Raw genomic sequence first — 25,587 nt, forward strand, 5'->3', positions numbered from 1 at the left:
GGGGGTGGGGCCGGGGGTGGGGCAGGGGGTGGGGCAGGGGGTGGGGAGGGACGGGGATGGAGCCGGGGGTGCAGCGGGGATGGAGCTAGCGGCAGGACCCCCCACCCCGCGCTCGGGGGGCTCGCGCAGCGTCCCCCCGTCCCGGGCAGAGCTGGCGGCTGCCCCGAGCCGGGTCTGTCTCCCTCCCTCCCTGGAGGGAAATCGGTCTCCATGTGCTGACCCCCCCGCCCCGGCCCCCAGGAAGAGGGGGGGACACCAGCGAGGCTGGGGGGTCCCACCGCCCTGTCCTCACTGCGGGCAGCCCGGGGTCGGTGACCCTGCACCGGGCTGCAGGGGGGTTTGCTCGGCTGAGCCCCCCCAGCCTCACCGAGCCCCCCAGCCCCACGGGGGTACATGGCCCCCCAAAGCCAGCGCGTGGCCGCGCGTGTCCCCCCACGCGCCAGCTGCCGTCCAGTGACGAGCAGCCGGAGCGGCTGCACGGCAATCGCAGCCACCGTGTTTGGGGGTCCAGCGCCCCGTCCCACCCCTCGCCCCCCCGGGTTCCCCCATCAGCAAACCCGCAGGGGACGCGTCTCCGCAGCGCAGGCGTTCGTCGTCTTTCCACTCCCCTGGTTTTTCCCTTTGCAGCAGGAGCACTGGTTACCGGGGGGCTGGGGGTCGCGGGGTGGGGGGGTCGCAGGGTGGGGGGGTCGCAGGGTGGGGGGGTCCAACTGGCACTGCAGAGCCTCGGGAGCAGCCCGACGCTCCAGGCTGCCTCGGCCACACCGTGATTTGGGCAGCGCTTTGGGGGGCTCAGGCTGCACCCCAGCCCCTCCGTCCCTGGTACCCGGGAGGTGGCTCAGCCCCGGGTGAGGGGGCCCGGGGCACCCCGAGTGCTGGAGCAGGAGGAGGGTGCAAACACCCCCAGAGATGTGCCGCGTGCCGAGGGCCTGGGGAGCGATGCCGGCCCCCCCAGCCCAGCACCCCGGGTCGTGGGTGAAGGCAGGGGGTGCGGGAGTGGTGTGGGGCCCTTCAGCTGCTCTGAACTGAGGAAGCTGGGGGGTCGGCACCGCTCTGGGGGTCCCTGCCGAGAGCTAGATCCCTCCTTCTGCAAGAGAAAGCCCGCGGCAGGAACACCCGGAGGCTGCGGGGAGCAGGCGGCAGCAGGATGCGACCTCCCCTGGCTGCCACGGAGGCTGGGGAGCAAAAAAACGGGGTGGAAAAAAGAGGGATCCCCCAAGGGGAAAAAAAAAAACAAAACAAGGGGGCACCCGGATTTGAACCGGGGACCTCTTGATCTGCAGTCAAATGCTCTACCACTGAGCTATACCCCCGCTGCCGGCCTGCGCCGGGCGGGCTCTGATAGCGGCAGCGCCGCACGGCTGGGCCTCTGCACACCCACGCACACCCGTGCACACCCACGCACACCCGTGCACACCCACATGCACACGCAGCTGCAGTGCACACACACACTCCCCCCATCTGACCTGCCCCATGCAGCACACACGCGCCGTGTCCCCCCACCCCTGCCTGCGCAGCGGGAGGGTGGGGGGCAGAGGCAGGGTCCGGCCCCCACGCTCATCCCAGGCCTCAGCGGTCGGGGGGGACGTGGCACCAGCAGCCCCAAAACCCTGTCTGCAGAGAGCAGGATGGAGCCAAACCCTGAGTTTTCTGCAAAGCGGGGCCCAGGCCGTGGACCCCACCGCAGGGCTCAGGGGGCTGCAGGAGCACAAACCCCCCCCCCAGAGCTGCCGGGGCTGGGGGAGCCCTAAGGCTTTGGGGGAGCAGAGCTGCTCTGCAGGGCCCCCATGGTGCTGGGGGGGATTAGCCAGAGACGGCAGCGATGGGGCGAGCACCCAGCGGGAGACGGATGGGGGGAGCGGCCGTGATTGTGCCCGAGGAGCGAGGTCAATATTTGCTCCCTAAGCCGCTGTGCAAACGCGCGCAGGGCGAGCGGGGGCTGCACGCGGGGCCGGATCCAGGCGTCTTGGCCCGCAGCCTGCCCCGGGCACCGGCACCTCCTGGACCACGGGGAGAAAAGACATTTAGGGTGACCGTGGTGCAAGCAACCACGTTGGTTTTCCAGTCACTGGTCGAGGGCATGCCCTGTGTCACCCATCAGCCCCACCGCCTTCCTTTATATGGATGGGGAAACTGAGGCATAAAGGCAGGGGGAATTGCCCAGGGCAGCAGAATCCCAGCGAGGGAAACCCCGGGGGAGGATGATCTCCCTCCCTGCAGCAGGACACGTCCCTGGAGCCCAAAGGAGGGGAGATCCTGGTGCACCCCGCTCCCAGTGAGCCACCAGCTCCCGTCGTGCCCCGGCCACCCCTGGGGACAAAACCCACCTGGAGCATTGCCGCAGGCCCCGTGCCACCGTCCGGCAACTGGGAACCAGCCCTGGGGCGGCTCTTCGCTCTGCAAAGTGTATTGGAGTGGTTGGGGGGAGCATGGGGCGGCCCTGGCTTAGCCCCCCCCTCCATGTTTGGGGACGCGACGGTGGCATTGTCCAGGGGATCCGCTCAGGGGAAGCCATTTGCGGGTTTGCCCAGCGCCGGTGCCAGCTCAGCCGGGAGATAAGGGCCTGGACACGCAAACACCTCGTTTGCAAAGCCGTTAGGGAAGGTGCAAAGCCTGTCACCCCCGGGAGACCTGTGTGTGCACGGAGGGTGGGGGCAGATGGTGGCAGGGGAGTGGGGGTGACAAAATACAGGTCAGATGCCAACCATGTGCCCACCGCTGCCCTTCCTGGGGATCACAGCTTTTGCCCCCTGCTCTCTCCCCCCTCGTCCCCCCGCCCCAGGAAAGGGGGGGACAAACCCGGGAACCGAAGCCTGCACCGAAGCCCGCTCTTGCATGGAGCTGCTTGGTGCCTGGCAGGGCCCTGGCACCCACTGCCACCCCGAGCCGCGGGGGGACCCGAGGGGCTGGCAGGGACCCAGGGCACCCCGGGCTGCACCCAAGACTGGACGGGGATGGTGCTGGTGCCGACCAGGCGCCAGAGCCAGACTGCTCCGAGGGGGCCGTTTACTTTGGGGCTGTTGCACCCAGCGAGGGGAAGGCTGGCAATTATGTAAATCCCTTAACCCCTGATTGCCTCCTCCTTCCCCATTAGGTGGGCAAACAGTTTTAGCAGCAGGGGCCAAGATAGGCCGTGGGCTACATATACCCAGCGCCCCAGGCCCGAGCACCCAGTGCCACCCACCAGCAGCATGCCGATGTCCCCAGCCACCCTCTGCCTCGTCGCCTCGCTCCTGCCCGCCGCCTCCGGCTACCTCTGGGCCTGGATGTACTCCTTGCCCCAGCACCTGCCCGATGAAGCCGCGCTGGGCAGAAGCGCTGGCCCCGGGGACAACCTGGAGGAGGTGAGTGGTGGGTGCCCCCCTCCAGGGTGTGGGGTTCCTGGGGGAGAGGAAGAGGGGGTGCAGTTGCAGCAGGGGTGGGAGCTGAGTTTACAGCCAGGGTGAGAGCACGGTTTGCAGCTGGGGTGGGAGCAGGGGTGGGTACAGGAGCAGGAGCTGGGTTTGCAGCAGGGTGGGAGCAGGGGTGGGAGCTGAGCTTGCAGCAGGGTGGGGGCCGGGGTTGCAGCCGGGGCCCGGGGCGGGCGGCGGGGCCGGGAGGGAGCGCGGGCGCGGCGGGCGGCGCCGGGCGCTCCAGTGGCGCAATCGGTCAGCGCGCGGTACTTATAGGGCAGTACGCGGAGCAATGCCGAGGTTGTGAGTTCGAGCCTCACCTGGAGCAGGACTTTTACGGGCTCCGGCAGCCCCGCCGCCCCGCGCCGCTCCCGGTCCCACGGCCGCCCCCCCACCCCGCGTCGGGTTTTCTTTTCCCGAGAGAAAACCCTGGAGCCGCTGCGGGGGGTTTCCCGCAGGGAGGGGTCTCCCATCCCCGCTGTGCCCCAGCCTGGCCGGGCACTGCTGAGCTGCCCCCGGCCTTCGCCCCCCTACAACGCTCCCACACCCAGCCCTGCTTCGCTTCCTAACGTGCGACCAGACAGTTTTTGCCCCGTGCTGCTGTTTCAGACCTGTCCCGGGGTCGGGGATGGGGTCAGGGATGGGGCCCCCACCCCTGACGTGCGCTGTCCCCCCACGCAGGTGACGGCGTGCAGCCCCGCCAGCCCCTGCGCCCACGGGCGCTTCTGCGACGAGCACTTCGGGCTGTGCCTGCCCACGCGCCCCGCGGGGCAGTACTGCCGCCGCGACACCCACTGCGCCCACGGCCTCCTCTGCATGTTCGGGAAGTGCCAGGAGCCCGTCCCCGACGGGCAGGAGGGTGAGCAGGGGTCTGGGATGGGGTCGGGGGACACACACACAAGGGACAGCCCCCCCAGCCTCAACCCTGGGAGCTGGGGGACGCGATGCTGATGGGGTGGGGGGCAACCTCCAGCATCAGCCCTGATGGTGCAAAGCCAACGGGTGCTGGGGGCACTCAGCCCCATCCCTGTCCCCCAGCCTGGGGACGGGGTGGGGGTCCCCTCTCCCCTAACCCTGCTTTCCGCCCCGCCAGGAGCCCGGTGCCAGCAGGACGAGGACTGCGGCGCGGGCGGCTGCTGCGCGCGGCGGCATGGCGAGCGGGTGTGCCAGCGGCGGCTGGCGCTGGCCCAGAGCTGCCACGTGCCCCCCGGGGGTCTGGCCTTCAGCATCAACCAGGTCTGCCCCTGCCAGGCCGGGCTGGTCTGCCGGGCCACCGCGCCCGGGCGAGAGTGAGTACGGGGCTGCCGGGGACCCCCGAGCCGGGGAGGGGGAGTGGGGGACACCTGGGTCCTGCCCTGGGTGCGGGGGGGTGGAAATGTGGCAGGGACCGAGGTGCCACCGACGTCCCCGTGTCCTCTCCGCAGGAAGGCGTTCGAGTACTGGCCGGAGAAGAGCGAGTGGAGGTGCCGGCAGCCCTGAGCCGGCAGCGCTGTATTTATTCCCTGTAAATAGCGTCTCCAGAGCTGGCCGAGCGCCGCGCCGAGCCCGGCTGCCGCCAGCGACCATCACCCTGGCAGCGGGGCGGCAGGAGCCCCACTAACTCCTGCTTCAGGTCTTTGTCCCTCCACAGGAGCCGGGCAGGTCCCAGCTCCGTCCCTGTCTCGGCCCCGGCAGTGCCCCCTCCCCAGGCACCCGCTGAAGGCCCCACCCCAGGGAGAGACGTGGCGGTCACTGCAGAGACGAGTTGTGCCCGGTCTCAGCGCTGGCCCCGGCGGCTGCGGACCCTGTGCATCCCCCCCGGCGCAGAGCCCACCAGGCACGGCTGCGGGGCAGGTCTCACCGAAATGTTTATTACAAAGAACCAAGCGAGCGGGGCGAGTCCCCCCACACACCAACGAGAATAAATAAATAAAATACACTTTGTCGGGTTTTTAAATAAAGTTTGTGGAGTGACATAAATACGGGACGTCCCTCTGCCCGCGGGAGGGCCGGGGGGGTCCACTGCCCGGACCCCGGCCGCCGCGGGGGCAAGCACCGAGGCAGGTGGGTCTCAAAGCACTTGGCAGGCAGTGACACTGAGTTCCCCCCCCCAAAAAAAGGGGAAACTGAGGCACACAATGGGCAGAGACAGCTTGGCAGCGGCAGAGCTGGATGCCCCCGAGCCCCCCGACCTGGGCTGGCAAGGCTGGTGGTCTGGGTAAGGCAGTGACCCCGGGGACCCCCAGCATCGCCCCGGGGGGTGGGGGGGACAAGGGGCTGCCCCTTAAATGGGGCGAGCCTGGCCCCACGGTGAGGGCTGGATGTGGGGTGTCCCCACCCCACCCTGGTGTGGTCACCCCCTGCAGAGGTGGGGGGACGAGGGACACTCCGGGGCGGGCGCAGGAGAAGGCAGTGCCCCGGGGTGCTGGGGGGGGGGCGAAGGCAGCCCTGCTGGGCAGGGGGGGACGGACAGACAGGCTCACAGACAGACGGACAGAGCTGGACGGGGCGAGAGCAGACAGGCACGGCGGGGGGGTTGGCACAGGGGGGGTTGTGGGGGGGCAGGGGCCTGGCGCTGCCCGGCGCACCCCGGCGGTCCCAGGGAAAGGGGGGGCGGCGCGGGGCCCCCCAGGGCAGAGGGACCCTCTGGGTGCTGCCGCGGCTGCGGCAGGCCAGGGCTGGGCAGCTGTTAGCACGTGTTAGACCCCCCCAAACTGGCTCAGATTTGCCCCCACCCCCCCATTCAGGCAGAGCCCCTCCAAGGCAAACACATGCAAACTGCCCCCCGCCCCAGGCAGGCAGCACCCCAGGGGGGCACGGCCTGGGGCAGCGGGGACCCCTCCACCGCCTGGAGCACCCCGAAGCCCTGCACACACCACACACGCATGCACACCCCCCCGACAGCTGCTGGGGGGTCCGGGGGGTGCTGTGGGTCGCAGCCCTGCAGGGGTGCAGTGCTGGGCTGCAGGCACTGGCTGGAGGGGGGGGGCAGCTGGCAGGGACCCCCCCACTACCACCACCAGCTCAGGGGTCCCCCTGCAGCCGGGTGGCAAACAGCACCATGGAGAAGCGGGGGCACCCGGGGGGGGTGGGCAGCCAGCAGGCAGGGGCTGGGGGGGGAGCACGGCCCCCCACCCCGTGCCCAGGGGACGGGGACACGCTGGCCGCGGGCAGAGCCCCCGGGGTCCCCTTTGGTCACTTGCTCTCCCTGCCAGGCAGGGAGGGCCCGAGGCACCGCGAGATGCTGGGGGGCTGCGGCGAGGAGGGGAGACCCCCCCACACCAAGGAGTGGGGCAGGGGGAGCCCCCAGGGCAAAGCAGGGGCTCCCCATGGCATGGCTGGCTGGGCTCTAGGGGGGGCGCAAAGGCAACCAGCGGGGCTCCCCCCCACCCCAAAGCCAGTGCTGGGTGGGGGGGCCCATCCCCTGCCTGCACCCCCTCACCCTAACGGATGTAAACGTCCTGGCCCCAGCCCTCCACGTCGCTCTGGTCGAGGCCGAGGGTCTCCGGTGGGTCGGGGCAGTAGCGGTCCTGGCCCTTGGCTCGGCCCCGCAGCCCCCGGCTCTCGCGCCCGGGCTCGTCCTCGTCCCAGGCGCCGGGGCGCTGGTGGCCGGGGGGGACACGGGGTCCGGCACCGGGGGGACCCGGCGGCTCCTCCTCGCCGGGGTCCGTCTCGATGTCCATGCAGCAGGAATCGCCGGGCTCTGTGCCGGCCGAATCCCGGCTGCCCGGGGTCTCCGAGTCGAAGGTGTCCTGGCGGGACAGGCTGCGGGGGGCCGGGCGGGCGGGCGGCGGGGGGGGTCGGCCCTGCTCGCGGCCCCCCGCCTCGCCCGGGCCCTGCCGGAGGCGGCCGTGCTCCCCCTCGCGCGGCGGCTCCCCGGGCACCAGGTACGGACCCTGGTTAGGAGAAGCAACCACACCGTGCAAGGAGGGACGGACGGACGGACGGACGGACGGGGGGGTTAGTGGGGGGCGGGTTAGCCACGGGGCTGGCGGGGGGGCACATGCGCTCCTGCCCAGCCTGGCCTGCCCGCACCGCACCGCTCACCCGGGCCACCACGGCGGCAGGTCTCAGCCCGGCGCCAAACGGCACCGGTTTTGGGGGGGGGTCGCCAGGGCAGGGCCAGGGCAGGAAGGGGGTGACGGGGGGGAAGAGCTGCGGGGCGGGGGCTGGCGCGCCAGCGGCGTCCCGCTCGCTGGAAGAATTAGCGACAGACAACACAGGACAGACGTCCCTCCTCTGCCTCATGCCCTGGGTGGGTGCTGCGGACCCCCCGGGCTCAGCACCGTGAAGCCCACGGCGGGACAGGGCTCTGCACCCCCCTCCCAGCCGGCCCTCGCCCACACCAGGACACCCCAGAAGTCCTCGCCACCGCCGCGGCTCCCCCGAGATGCGTGAGAGTGGGGGCTCTGGCACCCCGGCAGCCCCGGGGAGGCACAGAGGGGACCCGCATTCCCAGGGGTCTTGGAGGGGGCAGGTTCCTGGGGGGCCCCAATCCCCAGGGGGGCTCCAGGCCTGGGAGGGGGCACAGATCCCCAGGGGGACCCCGACTCCGGGCTTGGCGTCAGTCCCAGGCAGGGAGCAGATCCCCAGGGCTGATCCTAGGGATAGCCCCAATCCTGGAAGGGGAGCAGAACCCCAGGGGTGGCCCCAATCCCAGGGGTGTCCCCAAACCCAGGACGGGGAGCAGGTCCCTGGGGGGGCGATCCCAGGGATGGTCCCACCCCAGGGGCCTGCAGTTCCCCAGGGCGGCCCCAATCCCAAGGGTGGCCCCAAACCTGGGGGGCTGCAGTTCCCCAGGGTGGCCCCAAACCCAGGGTGGGGAGCAGGTCCCCAGGGGAGGTGATCCCCGGGTCGGTCCCACCCCTGGGGGCTGCGGTACCCCTGGGGGGCCACAGGTCCCCACCAGGGCGATCCCAAGGATGGTCCCACTCCTGGGGAGCCGCAGTTCCCCGGGGTGGCCCCGATCCCAGGGGTGTCCCTGAGGGCGGAGGGGGGGGGAGGGCATCCCCGCTGCCATCTCACAGCGCGTGCTCCTCGAGGGGTCCGGGGGGGCTGGGGGTGGTCTCGGTGCCCCCGCGTCCCCAGAGGCCCAGGTTCCTGCGCAGGGAGGTGAGCACCTGTACCTGGAGGTTGGAGACGGGCGCGGGGCTGGCGGCCAGGGCGGCCGTGGCCATGGTGCGGTTGAGCAGCGGGTTGGGGGGGTTGCTGCTGGGGGGGTGCGTCGCCTTCCAGTAGGCCTCCAGGTACTCGGCCAGGTGCTCGCAGGCCTCCTCCAGCTGGTTCTCGTCCAGCACGATGTCGAACATCTCCTGGGGGCGGGAGGAGACCGTGGGCCAGGGCGGGGCAGGGCGGGGCAGGGCGGGACCAGGGCAGGGCTTCTGGACCCAGGGTGGAGGCTATGGGACAGGGCAGGGCCAATGGGACAGGGCGGGGCCTATGGGACAGGGCGGGGCTTCTGGACCCAGGGCGGAGCTTGTGGTCCAAGCTGAGGTGGTGGGAGGAGCATCTAGCCTGCTGGGGCGGAGTCTCTAGCATTGGAGGCTGAGCATCTGACATCAATGAGGTGGTGGGTGGAGACTCTGGCATCTAGGGGTGGAGCTTCTGGGCCACAAATGGGTGGAGCCTTACACCAGAATGAGGTGGTGGGAGGAGCTTCTGGCCTGCAGGGGTGGTGCCTCTGATGGGGTGGGCGGACCCAATGGCCGCAGGGCGGTGGCGGAGGCTGGGCAGGGGCTGGGGCAGGGTGGAGCAGGGCGGGGCAGGGTGGAGCAGGGCGGGGCAGGGCGGGGTGGGGCGGGGCGTACTCACAGGCGGGCACTGCGCCAGCTTGTCGGAGGCCACCATCTGCACGTTGAGGTGCTTCGCCTGGGACTTGCCCCGGGACTTCACCAGCCGCTGCAGCACCTGGGGCAGGAGAGGGCAGCCCGGGGTGGCCGCAGGGACCCGGCCCGCCACCGCCCGGCCCCCCCAGCACGGCGGGGCGGGGTCTGGGGCTGCCCCCCACCCGCCCCGGGGCCCACACCGACCTTGGGGGAAGTGATTTTGATATAGACGATGATGGGGGCCAGGGACGTCTTGGCCAGCTGGGCCGGGTGGTTGATGGTGTCGGCGTCCAAGGCCACCAGCTGCAGCGTCCGCGCCAGCTCGAAGATGCGCTCGGTCTCGCTCTGGACCTCGGCTGCCGGGGCAGGGAGACAGCGAGGGTCAGGGGGACAGCGCGGGGGGACGGGCGAGCACGTGGGGGCTGCGAGGACAACTGCTGGGAGATGTGACCAGAGGAACGGGATGGGGACAGGAGCAGGAGGGGTCTTGTACTGGGACTTGGCCCCTCCAATGCCACCCCAGCCCCAGGGACGGGGGAGTTCACTGCAGGAAGGAGGTGGCAGTGGGCTCCCAGCACTGGAGGGGTGGGTGAGGAAGGGGCAAAGCCCCCCGGGCCACACACACTTGGGGTGGGGGGTCAGACGAGGCTGTGTGACCAGGGTGTCCCCAGCCCTCAGACTCTGCCCAGGTGGCTGGACCCTGCTGCGTCCCAGAGCCTGGTCACAGCCAGGCAGGAGGACGGGGATCCAAGGGGACACGTCCCCCACTGCCCCCCGCCGGGCAGGGGGCTGCCAGGGGTCCCGGCGGGTCCAAGCTACATACCCAAGACATCTGTATCAGGAGCAGGGGAGGAAGGAAGCAGCGCGGAGGGGAGGAAACCCAAAGGAAAGGAGAAAAAGGAAAGGAAAGAAAAACACAACAGAGAGAAGATAAAAGGGGAGGAGGGGCAGAAAGACTGAGTCAAACCGACCGGGGGGGAGCGCAGGGCCCCGGGTCCCCCCCATGTTAGACACCCTGCGGCAGCGGACCCCACACCTCACCCCCACAAGCCGTGCCCCGGCACAGGCGGGACGAGCACCCCGGGACGGACGGGCTGGGGGACGGGAGGCTGCCAGGCTGATACAGATGGAGGCTTGGGGGGGTCGCGCTGCCTGGCCGGGCGGGGGTCAGCGCGGGGCGGCCGAGCCGCGGCGCCGCCTTACCCAGGCTGGAGCGCGTGCTGGAGCGCTCGATGATGGTGTGCTTGCTGGGGTTGTTCAGGACGGAGCGCTTGGCCAGGGAGATGTCAGCCGTCACCCGCGTGATGGAGATCCTGCGAGACGGAGAGGGCACGAGCGGGTGGGAGAGCAACAGAGGGTGCAACCTCCCCCCACGTACATACCCACTACTTTGGGGGGTGGGACGGGACCCTCCTTCCACCCCCTTCCTCCCACCCTGTGCACAGGGCTGCCTGGAGCTGGAGCCACAGGACTCCTGCTCCTCGGGGGAGAGAACCCACCCAACAGCAAGAACCACAGGGCAGGGCTGAGGGTCCCCCCACGGGGTTAGGGGTCCCCCGTGGTGTTAGGGGTCCTCCCGTGGGCTTAGAGGTCCTCCACGGGATTAGGGGTCCCCCATGGGATTAGGGGTCCCTCTATGGGGTGAAGGGTCCCCCTGTGGTGTCAGGGGTCCTCCCATGGGATTAGGGGTCCTCCATGGGGTTAGGGGTCCTCCACGGGGTTAGGGGTCCCCTATGGGATTAGGGGTCCCTCTATGGGGTGAAGGGTCCCCCTGTGGTGTTAGGGGTCCTCCACGGGGTTAGGGGTCCCCCATGGGGTTAGGGGGTTAGGGGTCCCCCCGTGGTGTTAAGGGTCCCCCAGCCATGCAGCCGCCTGTCTCACCTGCCATCAAAGCGATGCTTCAAGAAGTCGAAGAGGGCTTTCTGCATCATGTCCGTGACCTGGGGAGGGAGGAAGGCAGCGAGGGAGAGCATGGGGCCGGGGTCCCCCCCGTATCCCCCCTCCCATGCCCCCCACTCCTCACCTCGTAGCCCTTCAGCGACGGCCCCACCAGGATGATGGGCCGCATGGAGGGCACCACGTCGTACGGGGGCACGTGCTCGGCCTGTGGGGCAGAGCCGGGCGTTAGCGGGGCCGGGGGGGGACGACGCTGGGGGACGCTCGGCTTCGCCCCTGCGGGGGCAGCTCTGGGGATGGGGGGGGGGCTGCAAGCGGGGGGCACCCGCCCCCTCCCCGCGGGCCCTCCCGGGGGGTCCTGACGCTACTCACCGATTTCTGCTTCTGCTTCGCTACGTCCCGAGAGGCCGCGCGGGGCCGGGGGGGCGAGAGAAGACAAACAAGGCATGCGTGTTACCCGCGGGCGCGGGGAGCGGGGGCACCGAGCTGGGCTGGGGGGGCCCGGGGATGCGTGTGTCCCCCCCGGGGGGCTGCCCCAGGGGATGCGTGTGTCCCCCCCGGGGGGCTGCCCCACGAGACTGTTTCACATGAAGCAGCGCCCTGCTCTTAGTTAGATTTGGGGTGCAAGCGGGGGCTCTGGGGGGCTTGGAAACCGGGATGGGGGGCAGCGGGGGGCGGCTCGGCCCCCCCCGAGCCTGCTCGCCCCCACCAGCCCTTGGAGACCGCCCCGCCCCCCCCGCCAGGCTGGTTTGGTTGCGCCCAAAGCCCCCCAGCTTCTGCCCAGTTTAGGGGGGAGGAACAGTCCATTCCCATTCGCGGGGGGAGACGAGACACCGGCCGTGCTGGCACACACCATGCGCACACTGGGGGACCCCAGGCAATGGGGAGGGTGGGGGGGGCACGGACTGATCCATCCCACGGAACATGGGGGGAGGATCAGTTATGGACTGATCCATCCCATGGACCACGGGGGGATGTAGCCATGGACTGATCCATTCCATAGATCATGGGGGGAGGCAGCCACGGACTGATCCATCCCATGGACCACGGGGGGATGTAGCCATGGACTGATCCATTCCATAGATCATGGGGGGAGGCAGCCACGGACTGATCCACCCCATGGCCCACTGGGGGAGGCACCACGGACTGATCCATTCCATGGATCGTGGGGGGGAGGCAGCCACGGACTGATCCATCCCATAGATCATGGGGGGAGGCAGCCACAGACTGATCCATCCCGCGGAACACGGGGGGAGGATCAGTTATGGACTGATCCATCCCATGGACCACAGGGGCGATGTAGCCATGGACTGATCCATTCTATAGATCATGGGGGGAGGCAGCCACGGACTGATCCATCCCATGGACCACAGGGGGGATGTAGCCACGGACTGATCCATTCCATAGATCATGGGGGGAGGCAGCCACGGACTGATCCATCCCATGGACCACAGGGGGGATGTAGCCATGGACTGATCCATTCCATAGATCATGGGGGGAGGCAGCCACAGACTGATCCACCCTGTGGCCCACGGAGGGAGGCAGCCACGGACTGTCCCACCCCACGGTGCACGGGGGACACCCCCGTCCCCTGCAGACGCTCATGCCCATGCTGCGGCGCGGGGACACGCCGTGGCGGCGCAGGCAGGGTGCTCGGGCAGCGCGTGGCCCCCAGCACCCGGCGGGTGCCCCCGCCAGCCCTCCCAGGCAGTGTTAGGGCAGGCAGGGTGCAGCAGGCGAGCGCGGGGCCGGCGGGTGCCGTTACCTTCCTAAAGAAGGGGATGCGCTTGGTGTGGGCGGGGGGGGTGGTGACACTGCTCACGCTACTCTTAGGGGAGCGGTGGGTCTCCATGGCCTCCTCCTCCTCTAACTCATCGGGGTCAAAGGCAAAGCTAGGCATGTCCAGGGCACCTGGGGACGGAGGGGCAGCCGGAGCCGGGGAGAGGGGAGGGAGAAAAGAAGAGCGATAATGGCGATGGAAGAAGGGGAAAATGGAGGTGGGGGGGCTGGGAAGAGCAGGAGGGTGGTGGGGATGGGAGGGGGGAGAAGCAGGGGAGAGGGGGTCCCTGGGGGAGGGGGGGATGCACCCGCCTGCCTGCACCCGGGGCGGAGGGGCCAGAGCTGCGGATGAGGGGGGGGTTACCCGGGGGGGTGAAGGACCCTCCCAGGCTGGACCTGCCCCGCTCAGGCCAGGGGCTGCGGGGCCCCCGGACACTCTTACCGCTGGCCGGGGGGGTGGGCCGGCGGGTCCCCGTCACCACGTCGCCCAGGCTGGAGCTGGAGTTGTCCCCCGATTTGCTGGATGGGAGAAGCACAGAGAGGGGGCCGGGGGTGAGGGTGGGATGGAGGGGCCGGGAGGGAGCCGGGGGGGTCCGGGATGAGCCCCACCTCGAGCTCAGGCGGTTCTGCCTCATCTTCTGCTCCTGCAGCAGCCGCATGTTCTCCAGCTTGACGGGGCTGGGGATGAAGCCCACCTCGCAGCCCTCCTTCACCAGCCGCCCGATCCACCAGTCGTTGTTGTACTTCTGCACCGGAGAGGGGGGGAAACGCCTGAAACCCCCAACACCCACCCCCAGGGCTGCCACCCCCAGAGCGACCCCAGCCCCGCACCCCTGCCAGCCCCCCCAGCCCGGTCCCCACCTCCTTGATGTGCAGGAAATCTTTGGGCTCGAAGCAGATGGCCATGCCCTGCACCGGCATCTCGTCGCTGGCGGACGGGTTGTAGCCGACGTTCGTCCGCACGGCAAACGCCACCGGCTTCGTCTGCCAACGGGAGAGGGCTCAGCATCTTCCCCCACCCCAAACGGCGGAGACCCCCCTTGGGCCGGGCAGGTGCCGGTGTGACCGGCCGGCAGCCGGGCGGGCTCGGCTCCTATGGGCACCGCGACGCGGCCGCCCACCGGAGCCTGGGCTGGGGATATTGTGGCCACAAGGCCCCCGGAGCTAACGAGGGGCTCATTAGCTAATTGCCCTGGGCCTGCAGCTGAGGCACGGTGGGTGTTCAGTCAAGGTGAGAACCCAGGCATCCGGGCTCCCAGTTCCACCCAGTATACCTTACTGCCTTCCCAATGCCACCCAGTGATCCTGGGGCCGCCGCGTCAGGGGACGGGATGCCGCGGGGATGGAGAGCAGGGGCAGCGCGGGGGGGACGGGGGGGGTCCCTGTGCCTGGGCTCAGCCCCTTCCCGCAGCGGGTCCCATCCTGCCGGGGCAGGGCGCGCAGAGGGGCCGGGTGGGTGGCAGGGGTACCTGCCCGCACCGGGGGAGGCGAGGGCAGGCGGGGGGGTCTCCAGCCCAGCCGTCCCACCTTGGCTTTCTCCAGCTGCGCCATGGCCTGGCGCTCGGCCTCCTTGCGCAGCGCCTCCCGGTCCTCCTCCAGCGACACGTCCGAGTCCGAGGGGCGGCTGGTGTAGGACTCCGCCGAGCCCTGAGAGAGCGGGGAGAGGGGTCAGCCCGCGCCTCCTCCCCCAAAGCGGGGAACCCAGCCCCAAGCCCGACCCCGCAGCCGTTTCCTCCCACCAGGACCCTCTCACTAGGGCTGGTGCCCATCACCGTGGCCTCTGGGCACGCTGGGGAGAAACCACCCCCGAAAGCTGCCTCCTCCCCAGGCAGGGGCAACTCCTGCCCGGTGGCATCCCGGCGGGGTTACGGCAGGCCGAGGGCCGGCGCAGCTGTTCCCACCGCTCCGGCCGGGAACGTGATACCGAGCCGGCGCCTGCTCCCAACCCGCTGCCACCGGCCTCCCCGGGCCTCTCGTCAGAGCCGGGAAGGCAACGAGGACCCCCCGTGCCTGCCCGCCATCCCCCGGCTGTCCCCCACACGAGGGAAGGCCAGCGGGGACAGCGCTGTCCCCCCCAAGGGGTCCCATGGCAATGGGGAAAGGGTGGAGTGGGGCGACCCGGGGTCACCCCAGGACAAGGCTGCAGCTGGGGTGGGATCGGAGACCCCCTGCTCACCCCGCAGCCCCTGGGGCTGGAACCTGGGTGGGGGGCAGCGGGGAGACCCACGGGATCCCCCAGCTCCGGGGCAGTGGGTGCTGCGGGGGACAGCGAAGTCTGCTCCCCCCCAGCCCCTCTATAACCCCCTAAGCCCCACCGGAGCCCCCCGGGGTTGCGGGAGCCCCCGTCCCCGATTTGCCCCGTCCTTTCCAAAAACGAGGGAGGTGGGGGCTGCTCTCCTTCACACAGGCCCCTACCCCGGCCATGGGGCAGCAGCCCCCCAGGGGACCCTCTCCCCAAAAGCCACGGGGCAGGGACCAGCTGCCCCATCTCTTCCCGCCGCTGCTGGGGGTCTGGGCCTTCCTGAGCCCCCCAGCCCCATGGCGAGACTGGAGGGGCCTCTGGAGGGGTCACCCAGGGTCCAGGCACGATGCCCACACCCCGCAGACCCTGTGGGTCCCACCAGCTCCCGGGACCACCCGCTCCAACCCCCACGGAGCTGAGGGGGACCCCGCACCGAGGGCAGAGCCAGCAAGCCGGGACAGGAGGGTGCCGGGGGCCACGTCCCGGGGGGCTGCGGGGCGGGGGGGACGCTCACCGGGGCGGCGGGGTGGTCTTTGCCGGCTATCTCCATGGTGGCAGGGCTGGGGGCGAGTGGGTCGGGCGGGCGCTGGGCTGGGGCACCCGTGGGTCAGGTTTCAGCCCTGGGACGTTCGCAGCCGCCCCGGGTATATTTAGCCCGGTGCCGGGCAGGGGGTGGGGGCCGGGGGGGGCCACAGGGGCCGCTGCCAAGCCAGCAGCCCTGCCGGGTGGACGGGGCTGGGGAGGGTGGCTTTGATGCCAGCTGGGCGATGCCAGGGCTGCGTCCCCTGCCTGGCACCCCCAGGAGGGGCAGGGAACCCCTGGGGGGGCTACAGGACCCCAAATGCTCCCAATATGGAGGGGGACGACTCCCCCCAGCACCCACCGCAGGGCAGAGCGGGGACGGGGGGCACAGCCGGGTCTGGCTCGGCAATGCCCGCGCTCCCCCCAGGCCAGGCTCGGTTGCAGACCCCCTTCCTCGGTCCCTGGGGGGGACAAGGGACCCCGCAGGCAGGCAGGTCCCCCAGGACCCCCCAGGACAGCTGCCCCCCCCACCGCTCACCTGCCGGACGAAGCTGTTGGAGGTGGTGTCGGACGAGGTGCTGCCGTCCGAGCGCTTGAAGCGGCTCTTGCGCTTGCTGTACTTGCCCTGGGGAGAGGAGAAGGGGGGCAGGAGGGGAGCGCTGGAGCCCCAGGACACAGGGGACAGCTCCGGGCCCCCAGCCCCAGCTGCCAGGGATGCTCCGTCCCCCCCCACCCCTGCCCTGCAAGCAAACCCAGCTTCTGGGGGACAGGAGAAGGGAAACTGAGGCAGGGAGGGGACGGGGTTGCCCCCCTGCTCAGGGGCGATGCAGCCCCTTCCCCAGGGACCCGGCATTGCCGTATCTGGGGGGCTGGATCTCCGATCTCCACGGAGGGGAGAGGGAGCCAGCGGGGCTGATCGGATTTGGGGATAGCCTAGCCGCAGCCCCCGAACGCCGCGGTCCCCCCGGCCCCGGCAAAACCAGAGCCCAACCAGTGCCCCGGGGAGGTGGCTGCTATGGGGGCACCCCACGCACGCCCGCGTCCCCACGCCACCACCCCGGCACCCAAGCCCTGCACGCGCGTGTGCACACCCCCCCCCCCCCCCAGCATTTGCACCCTCCCTCACCCGTGCACGCCCCACGCCAGCCAGCACCCGCCCTGCACCCCCACGGGACCCCCAGCTTCCTCCAGTGCCTCCTGCTGGGATGGACTGGAGGAGACAGGGATGCCCCAGTGTCCCCCTGCAGCACCTCCTTGGGGTGGGGGGGGGCCCTGGGGGGGCAAGAGGCTGGGACATGCCGGGGCGAGCGGGGCTGTCACCTCCCCGGCGTCTCGGAGGGACAGCTGGGCCCAGCTGCCACCCAGCCCGGGGTTGGGTGGTCCCCGCACCAGGCAGCACCGGGTATTTTTAGGTCCTTCGCCCCCGGACCCCCCACTCTGGCCCCCCCACCCACCCCACCCGCCGCTCCCAGCAGGGGATGGACTTGGCTGGGGCTCGGTGGTGAAGGTCCCCAGGGTGGGGACGGTGGCCCCGCTGCCGGCGTGGGGTTCACTGCAGCCACCCAGAGACCCCCACCACCCTGGAGGCACGGGAGACACCCAGCACCCGGGCGGCTGGATGCGGCCAAGGCCTGTGTCTCCATCCCCTGTCCCCCCCCCAAACTGTCACCCCAACTGGTTGATGCTCCCCAGGCTGCCATGGAGGGGGGGGTTGTCCCCATGGGGTGTGCGGGGGGAGGGAGTGACAACACCCAGCCAGACCATGGGGATGAGGTCCGCGGTGCCCCCACCCCGTTGGGACCAGCCGGGGACACATCCCTTCCCCATCCCCCCCCCAGGGTGAAGGGGACGAGGCTGGGGGGGGCACCACACTGGCAGAGTTTTCCCAATTCCTAAAAGTTTCCCTGTGTGCACGACACCCCCAGCACCCACCTCCCCACCCTGGGGTGCTCCGGGTGGGCAAACCCCGGGGTGTGTGGGAGGGGGGCAGCAGTGACACAGCAAGCAGCACAGAGCCCCCCCCTCCATGAACTCCCCAAACCTGGGGGCTGGACACCCCCTTCCCCGGGATGCTTGATGTTATGGGGGGGGGGTGTGACTGCATTTGGGGTCCCTCCGCGGGTAGCTTGGTTATGGGTGGGGGGCACCCTGTTTTGCATGCTGGGGGGTGAAATCACCCCCGTTACGGGGTGTAGGGGTTGGGATGGGGGGATCGATGGGGCTCACCCCCCCGCCATGCACCCTGGGGCTGCGCGCGATGGTACCGATGCAGCCCCCCCACCCCGTCCCCAAATTCCCGGGGGTGTCACCTGGAGGGCGGCGTTGTCGAAGACGTCCATCTGGATGTCCTGCGTGGAGCTGTAAGGGGTTCGGGCCATGCCGCCTTCCCGCACCATGGAGCTCGCCGGGGTCGGCGGGTTTTGGGGTGGGGGGGGGACACACAGAGGGACAAGACGATGACGATGACGATGAAGTCCAGGCCTGGCCTCCGCCGTACCGGCCCCCGCGGTGACGGCGGCCCCGGCGTGCAGCGAGCGAGAGGAGGAGGAGGAGGAGAAGGAGGAAGGAGGAGTAGGGACGGCGGCAGGGGGGGCGAGGGATGGCGGGCGGCCGCCTCCGCCTCGGCCGCTCCCACCGCGTTCCCGGGAGGGATGGGGGATGCAGGGATGCGCCCCCCCTCCCCAGGTAGGGTACCCCCAAAGCAGCGCCTTCCCCTGGGGGAAAAAAGGGGAGGTGATGAGGATCCCTCCTCCCCAAATGGGGGGGGCACAGTGGTGCCCACTGCAGCTTGCACGCCCAGCCTTTAACCTAGAGCAGACTTGCTTGCTGGGGGGGGGACGGACCCCAAAAAGACATGAGGGGGACACAGGGCCCCCAGGCTGTTGTGTGGCTTGGGGGGGGACGTGCAGGGGCAGCCATGCCCCCATCCCCAAACGTCAGCACCCGGAGTGGGATGTGCCACAGTCTGGGGAACCCGGGGCTCCCTCAGGACAAGGCTGCCCCTAAACCTCCAGTTTCTCCCCCCCCAGACCCTCCCCAGCTGGGATCCCCGCAGCCTCAGAGGGACCCACGTCCCCCCCGAGCCCCTCTGCTCCCCAGGGTCATCGCCACCTGCACGCCCCGGGTGAAGCATCCAGGGAAAGGGCACCTCGGGGACCCCACAGCAATGGGGGGACACCCAGGGCTGATGGACCCCATGTGCAGAGGGGAAGGGGCTGCACTTGGCACCCACTGGCCCCCAGCGCGGCTGCAGGGACCCCAGCACCATCCCTGCCTCCTCGTGCCAGCGGGTGCGAGGGGCAGACCGCACGTGCCGGCGGGCGAGGGCTGCTGGCAGCCTGCACGGGTGCTGGCGCGTGCCGGGCAGGACGCGGCTTGCCTCTGCCCCCTCCCCAGGGAGCCCGCCGGCGCCGGGGCCCATCGCCTCCTCCCCAGGCAGGACCGGGCTGAGACCTCCCGCACTCATCTCACGGCAACTGCACCGCAGGAGCCGCTGCCGCCGGCTGTTGGAAAGTTAAAAATTCCTTGGGACCCCCCCGCCGCGCGCCAGCGGGTCTTTTCCTGCTCCAGTCCCAGCTCCTGCAGCTGTGGGACAATGTGCCCGGGGAAGCGGGACAGCTGACGCCACATTTTCCATTATTAGCCCCCATCCATCACCGGCACCGTAAGGTGCCTACGACGGCATCGGCGCACGCTTCATGGCAGCCGGGCAGGTGGAGACGGGAGGTTCGGAGGGGGATGAGCTGCCCAAGGTCACCCAGGCTGGCACCGCCGACCCCGGGACACAACCCCGGAGCCCTGACTGTGCCCAGCTCTGCACCGTGTGCCTGGCCAAGCTCCGGTTGTTGGGACTTCACTGACCCCCAACGCCAAAGCCTGCCCGTCTCCTGCTTTGCCCGCCTTGCCCAGGCCTGGGCCACGCGGCCGACGCAGGAGCTAAAGCCCCCGGAGGGTCTGTGGGGGGAGCAGAGGGTGGTGGCGAGGGTGTTTTGGGGAGGCAGAGAGGGTGCCAGGGCAGAGGCAGCGGGGGCCCTGCCAGCAGGGAGCCTGCCCGGAGGCGGAGGGCGAGCGCACCATTCCCCGGCAGCTGCGTGGGAGTGTAACGCAATTACGGCATCTCTCCCTTCCCGCTGCCAGGGCTCTGCTCCCCGGGCCCCCCCCGGCTGCCTGCGCTGCCAGGGGCACGGCGTGCCAGCACGGCCCCTCGCGGGGGCTCGCCTGGGGGGAGCGGGGCGCCCACCCTGCCCCTGCCCGCTGCTCCAAGCGCAAGCTCGGCAGGCACAGAGCTGCGGACGTGCCCGTCCAGTGCGGGATGCAACGGAGCAGGCAGAGGAGGATGGCGGATCTCCCCGGACCTCTCTGGAGGGGCTTGTGCACAAGCAGCAGCATCCCTGCCTGGGCTGAAACCTCTCCTCGAATTTGGGGCCAGAGCGGTCTCTTCATCCCTGCCCCCCTGGAAAGCATGGAGCACGAGGTGACACCTCCACAGGGCTCAGGGACACGCGCACCCCCGTGTCTCACGTGCAACCTCCCGTCTCCAGCCCACGCAACCGGCCAAAAGCTTTACAGGACATCGATTTCCAGCAGCAAAACCCACGAGCCACTCCTGGGCCCGTAATTAAAACCCAGCCACTCTCCTGTCTCAGGAGCCTCCAGATTTTGCTGTTTGTTTTATGAAAATGATGAGTCAGTTTTTAAACAGCAAAAGCCTGTGTTTATCTGTGTTTTTCTCTCAAAATGAACCAAAAATCTGTTGCCATCGGCTCCTCTTCTCACGCCATATGTTGACTGTGCTACGGCCGCCAGATTCAAAAGGAACCGTTAGCATCTTGTCTTGGGTGTTTAACGAGGCGCCTTTGGGGGCTTTCACTCTCCAACCACTCGCAACCTTCAGCGGTTGAAAGGAAGGAAGGAAAAGAATCGCTGCAAAATGATGCATTTGGGCACTATTTAACATTGGGGTGGTTAAAAAGCAACATTTCCGCTGGACAAGTTTGCTTTAAAGTTGGAATTCAGTAACGGAGAAGCTCCTGTGGTTTTAGGACAGTTACAATCTATATGTTATCATTTTGCAAGCTTTCCCTTCTTCCAAGAACTCTTCACCAATCTGTTCCTAGAGAGGCTCCAGCACTTTTCTGGGTCGTTTCTCCGACACGAAGGACGCCAGTTCCCACTGGGCTGATTTCAAGCCTCATTACGGCATTTTCTGGGGAGGCTGGGAGAGCCACGAGACGCCACTCAGCCTGTCCGTGCCTCAGTTTTCCAACTGCAAATGGTGCCACCGACACACCCAGACCTCACTTGTGTCTTCGACTGCAAATTGCTGGAGAGGTAAAACGCTCTGCCAACAGCAGCCCCTCCTGCAGCCGTTACCACACATGTTAATAGATTATTTCACAGGAAAACACAAGGCCCCCCTTTTCTCAGCAGCACCGTAACCCAATGACTGCAAACCAGGTGGAACCTGATCCACACGTGGAAACGAAGCAGGATCCGAGATCCCAGCTCACCACTCTCCTGCACCAACCTCTGGACATTCACACCACCCTTCGGGGTGACTTTCTGGGAAACAAGGAATGGCTGCAGATGAATGCTGGAGAAACAGAGATCCCACCTCTTGCTACGAAAAGCAACGCGACAAAGCTGATGTTAAAACTCTTCCTAACCTACAGCTTCCCGGGCTGGCGGGGAGGGTGAGGAGGGACAACCAGCGCCCAGGTTTCCTCGGGTCCAACAACGAGCCTGAACCCGGCCTGGGGACGATCCCCCGCAGCCCCCGGTGCGAGGGGAGGCCTGCGGCGAGGGCAGGGCTGGGCCCGGCGCCCCTCGGCCCAGCGCTGCCCACCCCACGCAGGCCCTCGGCGGGGAAGGGGCATCTCCCCAGCTCCCTGCAGCCCCCCGGCCTGCCTGCGCGGCCCCCGGGCGCGGCCCTGGCCCCCGGCCCCCAGCCCAGCTCAGGCCCAGCGCTCCCCAGTCCCCTCCCAGTTCACCCACCACCCACGTGCTGCCCACAGCCTCCTCCACGCCACCGCGCATGCGCCGAGCCCGCCGGCCCTGCCCGCCGCGCAGGCGCGGGCTGTACCACCCCACGGCGGGGGGGCGGTGCGGGGAGGGAAACGCGTCTCTTCCCCCACGTCCCGAGTGGGCCCCGGCGCCCCGTCTGACCTCCTCACCCGCAGTCCCACCGCGGCTCTTCTCTCGCCGCGCTTCGGGCCGCTCCGAGGCCGCGGGGACGGAGCGGGGCGGGCGCGGGGTGGTACGTGCCGCTCCCCGCGGCGCTGGCTGTGGGCGCGGCCAGGTCCGCCGCCTCTTCCTCTCCGCCCGGCCGCCGCCGCCGCCATGAGGTGAGGGGCAGCGCTCCGCCGCCCCCCCGGGCCTGCCCCGGCAGCGACGGGGAGAGGGGGGTGACCGGCTGGGTGGCCTCAATAGCGGGGGCTTCCCAGCCGCGCTGCGGGGAGGCCCCGGGCTCTGTGAGGCGGCTGCGGCCTCCTCAGGCCTCGGGGGAAAATGGCGGTGGGGCCGCGCGCTGGGGAGGGGGCGAAATGGCGGCCGGGGCCCGCGCCGAGGGGTGCAGAGGGAGGGCGGGGACCGCAGAGTGGGGCCGGCCTCGCTGCTCTCGGGCCCTGCGGCCCTTGGCTGCTCCCCCTTCCCCGCCGTGCAGTTCCAGCAGCGCGGCTTGCGTCCAGCGGACTCGCCGCGGGCTGTCCCGGGCTTTCAGGCGCTGCGAAAGCACCGTCCGGCCGCGGGAGCGTGCGTGGCGCTGAGCTGTGTGCGTGGTTCTCCGCAGTATGCTCCGGCTCCAGAAGAGGCTGGCCTCCAGCGTCCTGCGCTGCGGCAAAAAAAAGGTCTGGCTGGATCCCAACGAAACCAACGAGATCGCCAACGCCAACTCGCGTAAGTAATCATCTCTCACGGACACGGCCGTGCTACGCATGCCTTGTGTTGCCCTGTGGAAAAGGGATGCGTCAGGGGTACGGGAAGATGCTTTTTGACTAGCTAGGTAGTAATGAGGTTGGCTTAGGTAAAGTTCTGACACCTGGGCAACTGCTTTGCGCTTCAAAGTGGAAATGAGTCCATCAGCAGGATTTACAAAGTTCCCCAGCGCGCTGACAAGAACGTGGTGCCTGGTGAGCTCTTGGTAGTGGGTTTAGTACGTGGTGTCCTCCGAGATAACTAGTGAGGGAGAAATGGGAGGGGAAAACAGCAACTATAGCACCGTGGGGGAAGGTCGGGCTTATCCTTTGCATTGCATCCTTTTCACACAAGCCAGATTAGAGTCCGTACTTGAATAACGTGTCCTCTCGTTGCACATAAAATGTTGAACATGGAGTTTCTTTCTTTAGGTCAGCAGATCAGGAAATTGATTAAGGATGGTCTGATCATCCGCAAACCTGTGACCGTTCACTCTCGTGCCCGGTGCAGGAAGAACACCTTGGCCCGCCGGAAGGGCAGGCACATGGGCATCGGTAAGTGCTGGCTCCCCTCTGAGAACTGGAGAAATGTCTGTTTTCCGCGGTACGTGGTCCACCTACAAGCTTATATTGAGCAACAATCTCCAAGAGTCTTGTGGCAGGGCCTAAAAAATACACAGTTTGTATGTCAATAGTTTTCTTGAAGTAACAAGAAGGATTAAACACTCCAGCAAAAGCATGTTGTTCAACCTGCAGAAATTTGGCTTCATTCTCATCCTGTTTTCCCTCTCTAGGTAAGAGAAAGGGTACGGCCAATGCTCGTATGCCCGAGAAGGTGACCTGGATGAGGAGGATGCGAATTCTGAGGCGCCTGCTCCGCAGATACAGGGAGTCCAAGAAGATTGACCGCCATATGTAAGCCTGCCGTGCCACGTCCAGCTTTGGGTCGCGTGTCCACACACTTAGATGCCCCTTTCTTGCTGTATGCAACTTCTGCAGCCGGCTCCTTGGTGTGCAGGTCGGGGAACATAAATCCTCTCAGAGTAATACCCGGCAGTTCTCCAGGCAAGCGCTCTGCCTGCTCAGAGGAGGGAAGAGCCAGTGCAGCAGCTTCAGAGCGACGCTGCTCCTCACGGCACGCTTGTGTGCATTGCTGCTCGGTGCCAGGAGGGTGCAGGATGTCTGGAAGCTGCGCAGTGGTTTGATCTCCCGGGCAGCCTCGTTTACAGTCCCTTCCGTTCTGCTCTGTTAGGTATCACAGCCTGTACCTGAAGGTCAAGGGTAACGTGTTCAAGAACAAGCGGATCCTGATGGAGCACATCCACAAGCTCAAGGCAGATAAAGCTCGCAAGAAGCTCTTGGCGTAAGTGCTGCCTCACTCTTAAGCTTCGGTCTTGCGGGTTGTAGAATTGATTTTCGTTCAATAACTCTGCAGGCAGGTGATTCCAGGTGGCTTCTGTCGCTGGTGGCTCTATCTGGAGCCCTGGTGAAGAATCAAACCAAAACTGGGTAGGGCCGGCTTGAAGCAGAGAAATACGTAATCCCGCAGAGCTTTGTGCGTTCCACACGGTAGTTGCTCCTGCATCTGTAAACTGGCAGATCCACTGATCCAGCCACTTGGATCAGTAAATGATTGACAAGGGGAGGTGAGGAAGCGTAAGAGCCAGTGGATTTCAAAATCCTGCTGTGTTCTTGGTAGAAAAGCCGGTCTCTTAACCTTGGTCTCTCGCAAAGATGTCTGACCCCAGCCGGCCCGAACGGGGCGGTCCCCGAGCCAGGACCAGAGCTCCTCCTCGGGCAGAACGGAGAGCCCGGCGGCGGGGGGCAGGGAGGGCGGCAGCACCCAGCGTCCTCGCTCGGGGGGAGCAGGACCAGGTCGGCACCCCTGGGAACTGCGGTTAGGGCTGCGGACGGCACGTGAGCGCTGGAGCAAAGCCTGCCAAGCTGCGCTCGCTTCAGCGGCTGGTTTGGTGGACCAGGATCCTGCGGAGCGAGAGGAGGCCGGGGCTGGCGGTAAGGGTTTGAGGTGATCCCCGCGCATTCACGAACTCTTCACTTCTTGCAGTGACCAGGCCGAAGCTCGCAGGTCCAAGACCAAGGAGGCTCGTAAGCGCCGTGAGGAACGCCTGCAAGCCAAGAAGGAGGAGATCATTAAGACCCTCTCCAAGGAGGAGGAGACCAAGAAGTGAACGCTGGCTGTCTTGTGTACATAGTGTTTTCCATCCACGAGCATTCAATAAAACACCACATCCAGGACTCCTCCCCTGAGCCTTGTGCGCTCTCTCTCCAGGGTTTCTGGAACTGGGAGGGAAGGGCTGGGAAGGAACCGCCGCTCCCCGCCGTGGTGCTGGGTCTGCCCTGCTTGTTGGGAACCAGAGGGGTCGGTCGGGCGGTTCCTGGGGTGAGGGTGAGCCCGCGGGGCCGACAGCAGAGGGAGAACGTGGTCGGAGCGAGCCAGTCCTGCCGCACCGGCCCTCGTCCCAGGCCGGGCAGCCCCAGGGCCGGCTGCGGAGGGCGGTGCTGCGGGCAGAGCCCGGTTCCTGCACCCGCAGCTCTTCTGCGCGCAGCCGCGGCCGCCTTCTCCCTGCCGAGCAGGGCCACAGACACAGCGCAGCTCTGGCGGGAGAAGAGGGGTCTGGGGGCCGCCCGCCGCACCCCGGAGCCCTTCCCCGTGGCTCCCGGGCCCAGGGACAGGCAGCAGCTCCTCGGGGGCCGGGCTGGGCCTTGGGCACGTCCCTGCTCGGCAGCGACTCCAGCTGGGTCCCCCGCCGGAGGGGGCAGGAGGGCTTGGGGGCCGACGAGCGCCTTGGCCCCACCCTAAACCCCCAGGAAAGGGCCTGGCTGGGCCCCAGACACCCCAGCGAGTCACTGCACCCCGACGGGAGGTGGCCGATGGCAGAGCTGGGCTAGGCATGGGCACAGAGCCCTCAGCCCCCCCTTAATGGCCAAAACCCCCAACCCGCTCGCAGCCGAGTCCAGGGGTGACCTGATGCAATTCAGCCAGGGAAGGAGCCAACTGCGGTGGCCTCGGGGCTGGGGGG

The 25,587-nt window shown here is 68.3% G+C and overlaps 2 protein-coding genes and 2 non-coding genes across 4 annotated transcripts; 2 read left to right on the forward strand and 2 right to left on the reverse strand.

Annotated features, from left to right (window-relative positions):
- Positions 1–1,241: 1,241 nt before the first annotated feature.
- TRNAC-GCA (transfer RNA cysteine (anticodon GCA)) lies at positions 1,242–1,313 on the reverse strand. Its single transcript has one exon. It is a non-coding gene; the product is annotated as a tRNA-Cys (tRNA).
- Positions 1,314–3,629: 2,316 nt separating this feature from the next.
- Positions 3,630–3,720, forward strand: TRNAI-UAU (transfer RNA isoleucine (anticodon UAU)). The gene is given in 2 exon segments: positions 3,630–3,667; positions 3,685–3,720. It is a non-coding gene; the product is annotated as a tRNA-Ile (tRNA).
- Positions 3,721–6,621: 2,901 nt separating this feature from the next.
- On the reverse strand, positions 6,622–18,046 carry CACNB1 (calcium voltage-gated channel auxiliary subunit beta 1). The gene is made up of 15 exons (XM_075171872.1): positions 17,945–18,046; positions 16,174–16,260; positions 14,399–14,518; positions 13,733–13,855; positions 13,481–13,617; positions 13,314–13,390; positions 12,858–13,003; positions 11,220–11,300; positions 11,078–11,136; positions 10,400–10,509; positions 10,020–10,028; positions 9,401–9,552; positions 9,183–9,278; positions 8,498–8,683; positions 6,622–7,267 (listed from the first exon to the last, which is right to left on the reverse strand). Exons 1-15 carry the CDS (start codon positions 18,029–18,031, stop codon positions 6,815–6,817), a joined length of 1,923 nt encoding a protein of 640 aa, XP_075027973.1. The 5' UTR covers positions 18,032–18,046; the 3' UTR covers positions 6,622–6,814.
- Positions 18,047–21,730: 3,684 nt separating this feature from the next.
- RPL19 (ribosomal protein L19) lies at positions 21,731–24,802 on the forward strand. Its single transcript, XM_075171550.1, has 6 exons — positions 21,731–21,979; positions 22,423–22,529; positions 22,979–23,101; positions 23,341–23,461; positions 23,799–23,909; positions 24,612–24,802. The coding sequence occupies exons 1-6, from the start codon at positions 21,975–21,977 to the stop codon at positions 24,733–24,735; spliced, it is 591 nt and encodes a 196-aa protein (XP_075027651.1). The 5' UTR covers positions 21,731–21,974; the 3' UTR covers positions 24,736–24,802.
- Positions 24,803–25,587: the final 785 nt, after the last annotated feature.

This window comes from Calonectris borealis, chromosome 22, assembly GCF_964195595.1.
Source record: "Calonectris borealis chromosome 22, bCalBor7.hap1.2, whole genome shotgun sequence".
Lineage (NCBI taxonomy): Eukaryota > Metazoa > Chordata > Aves > Procellariiformes > Procellariidae > Calonectris > Calonectris borealis.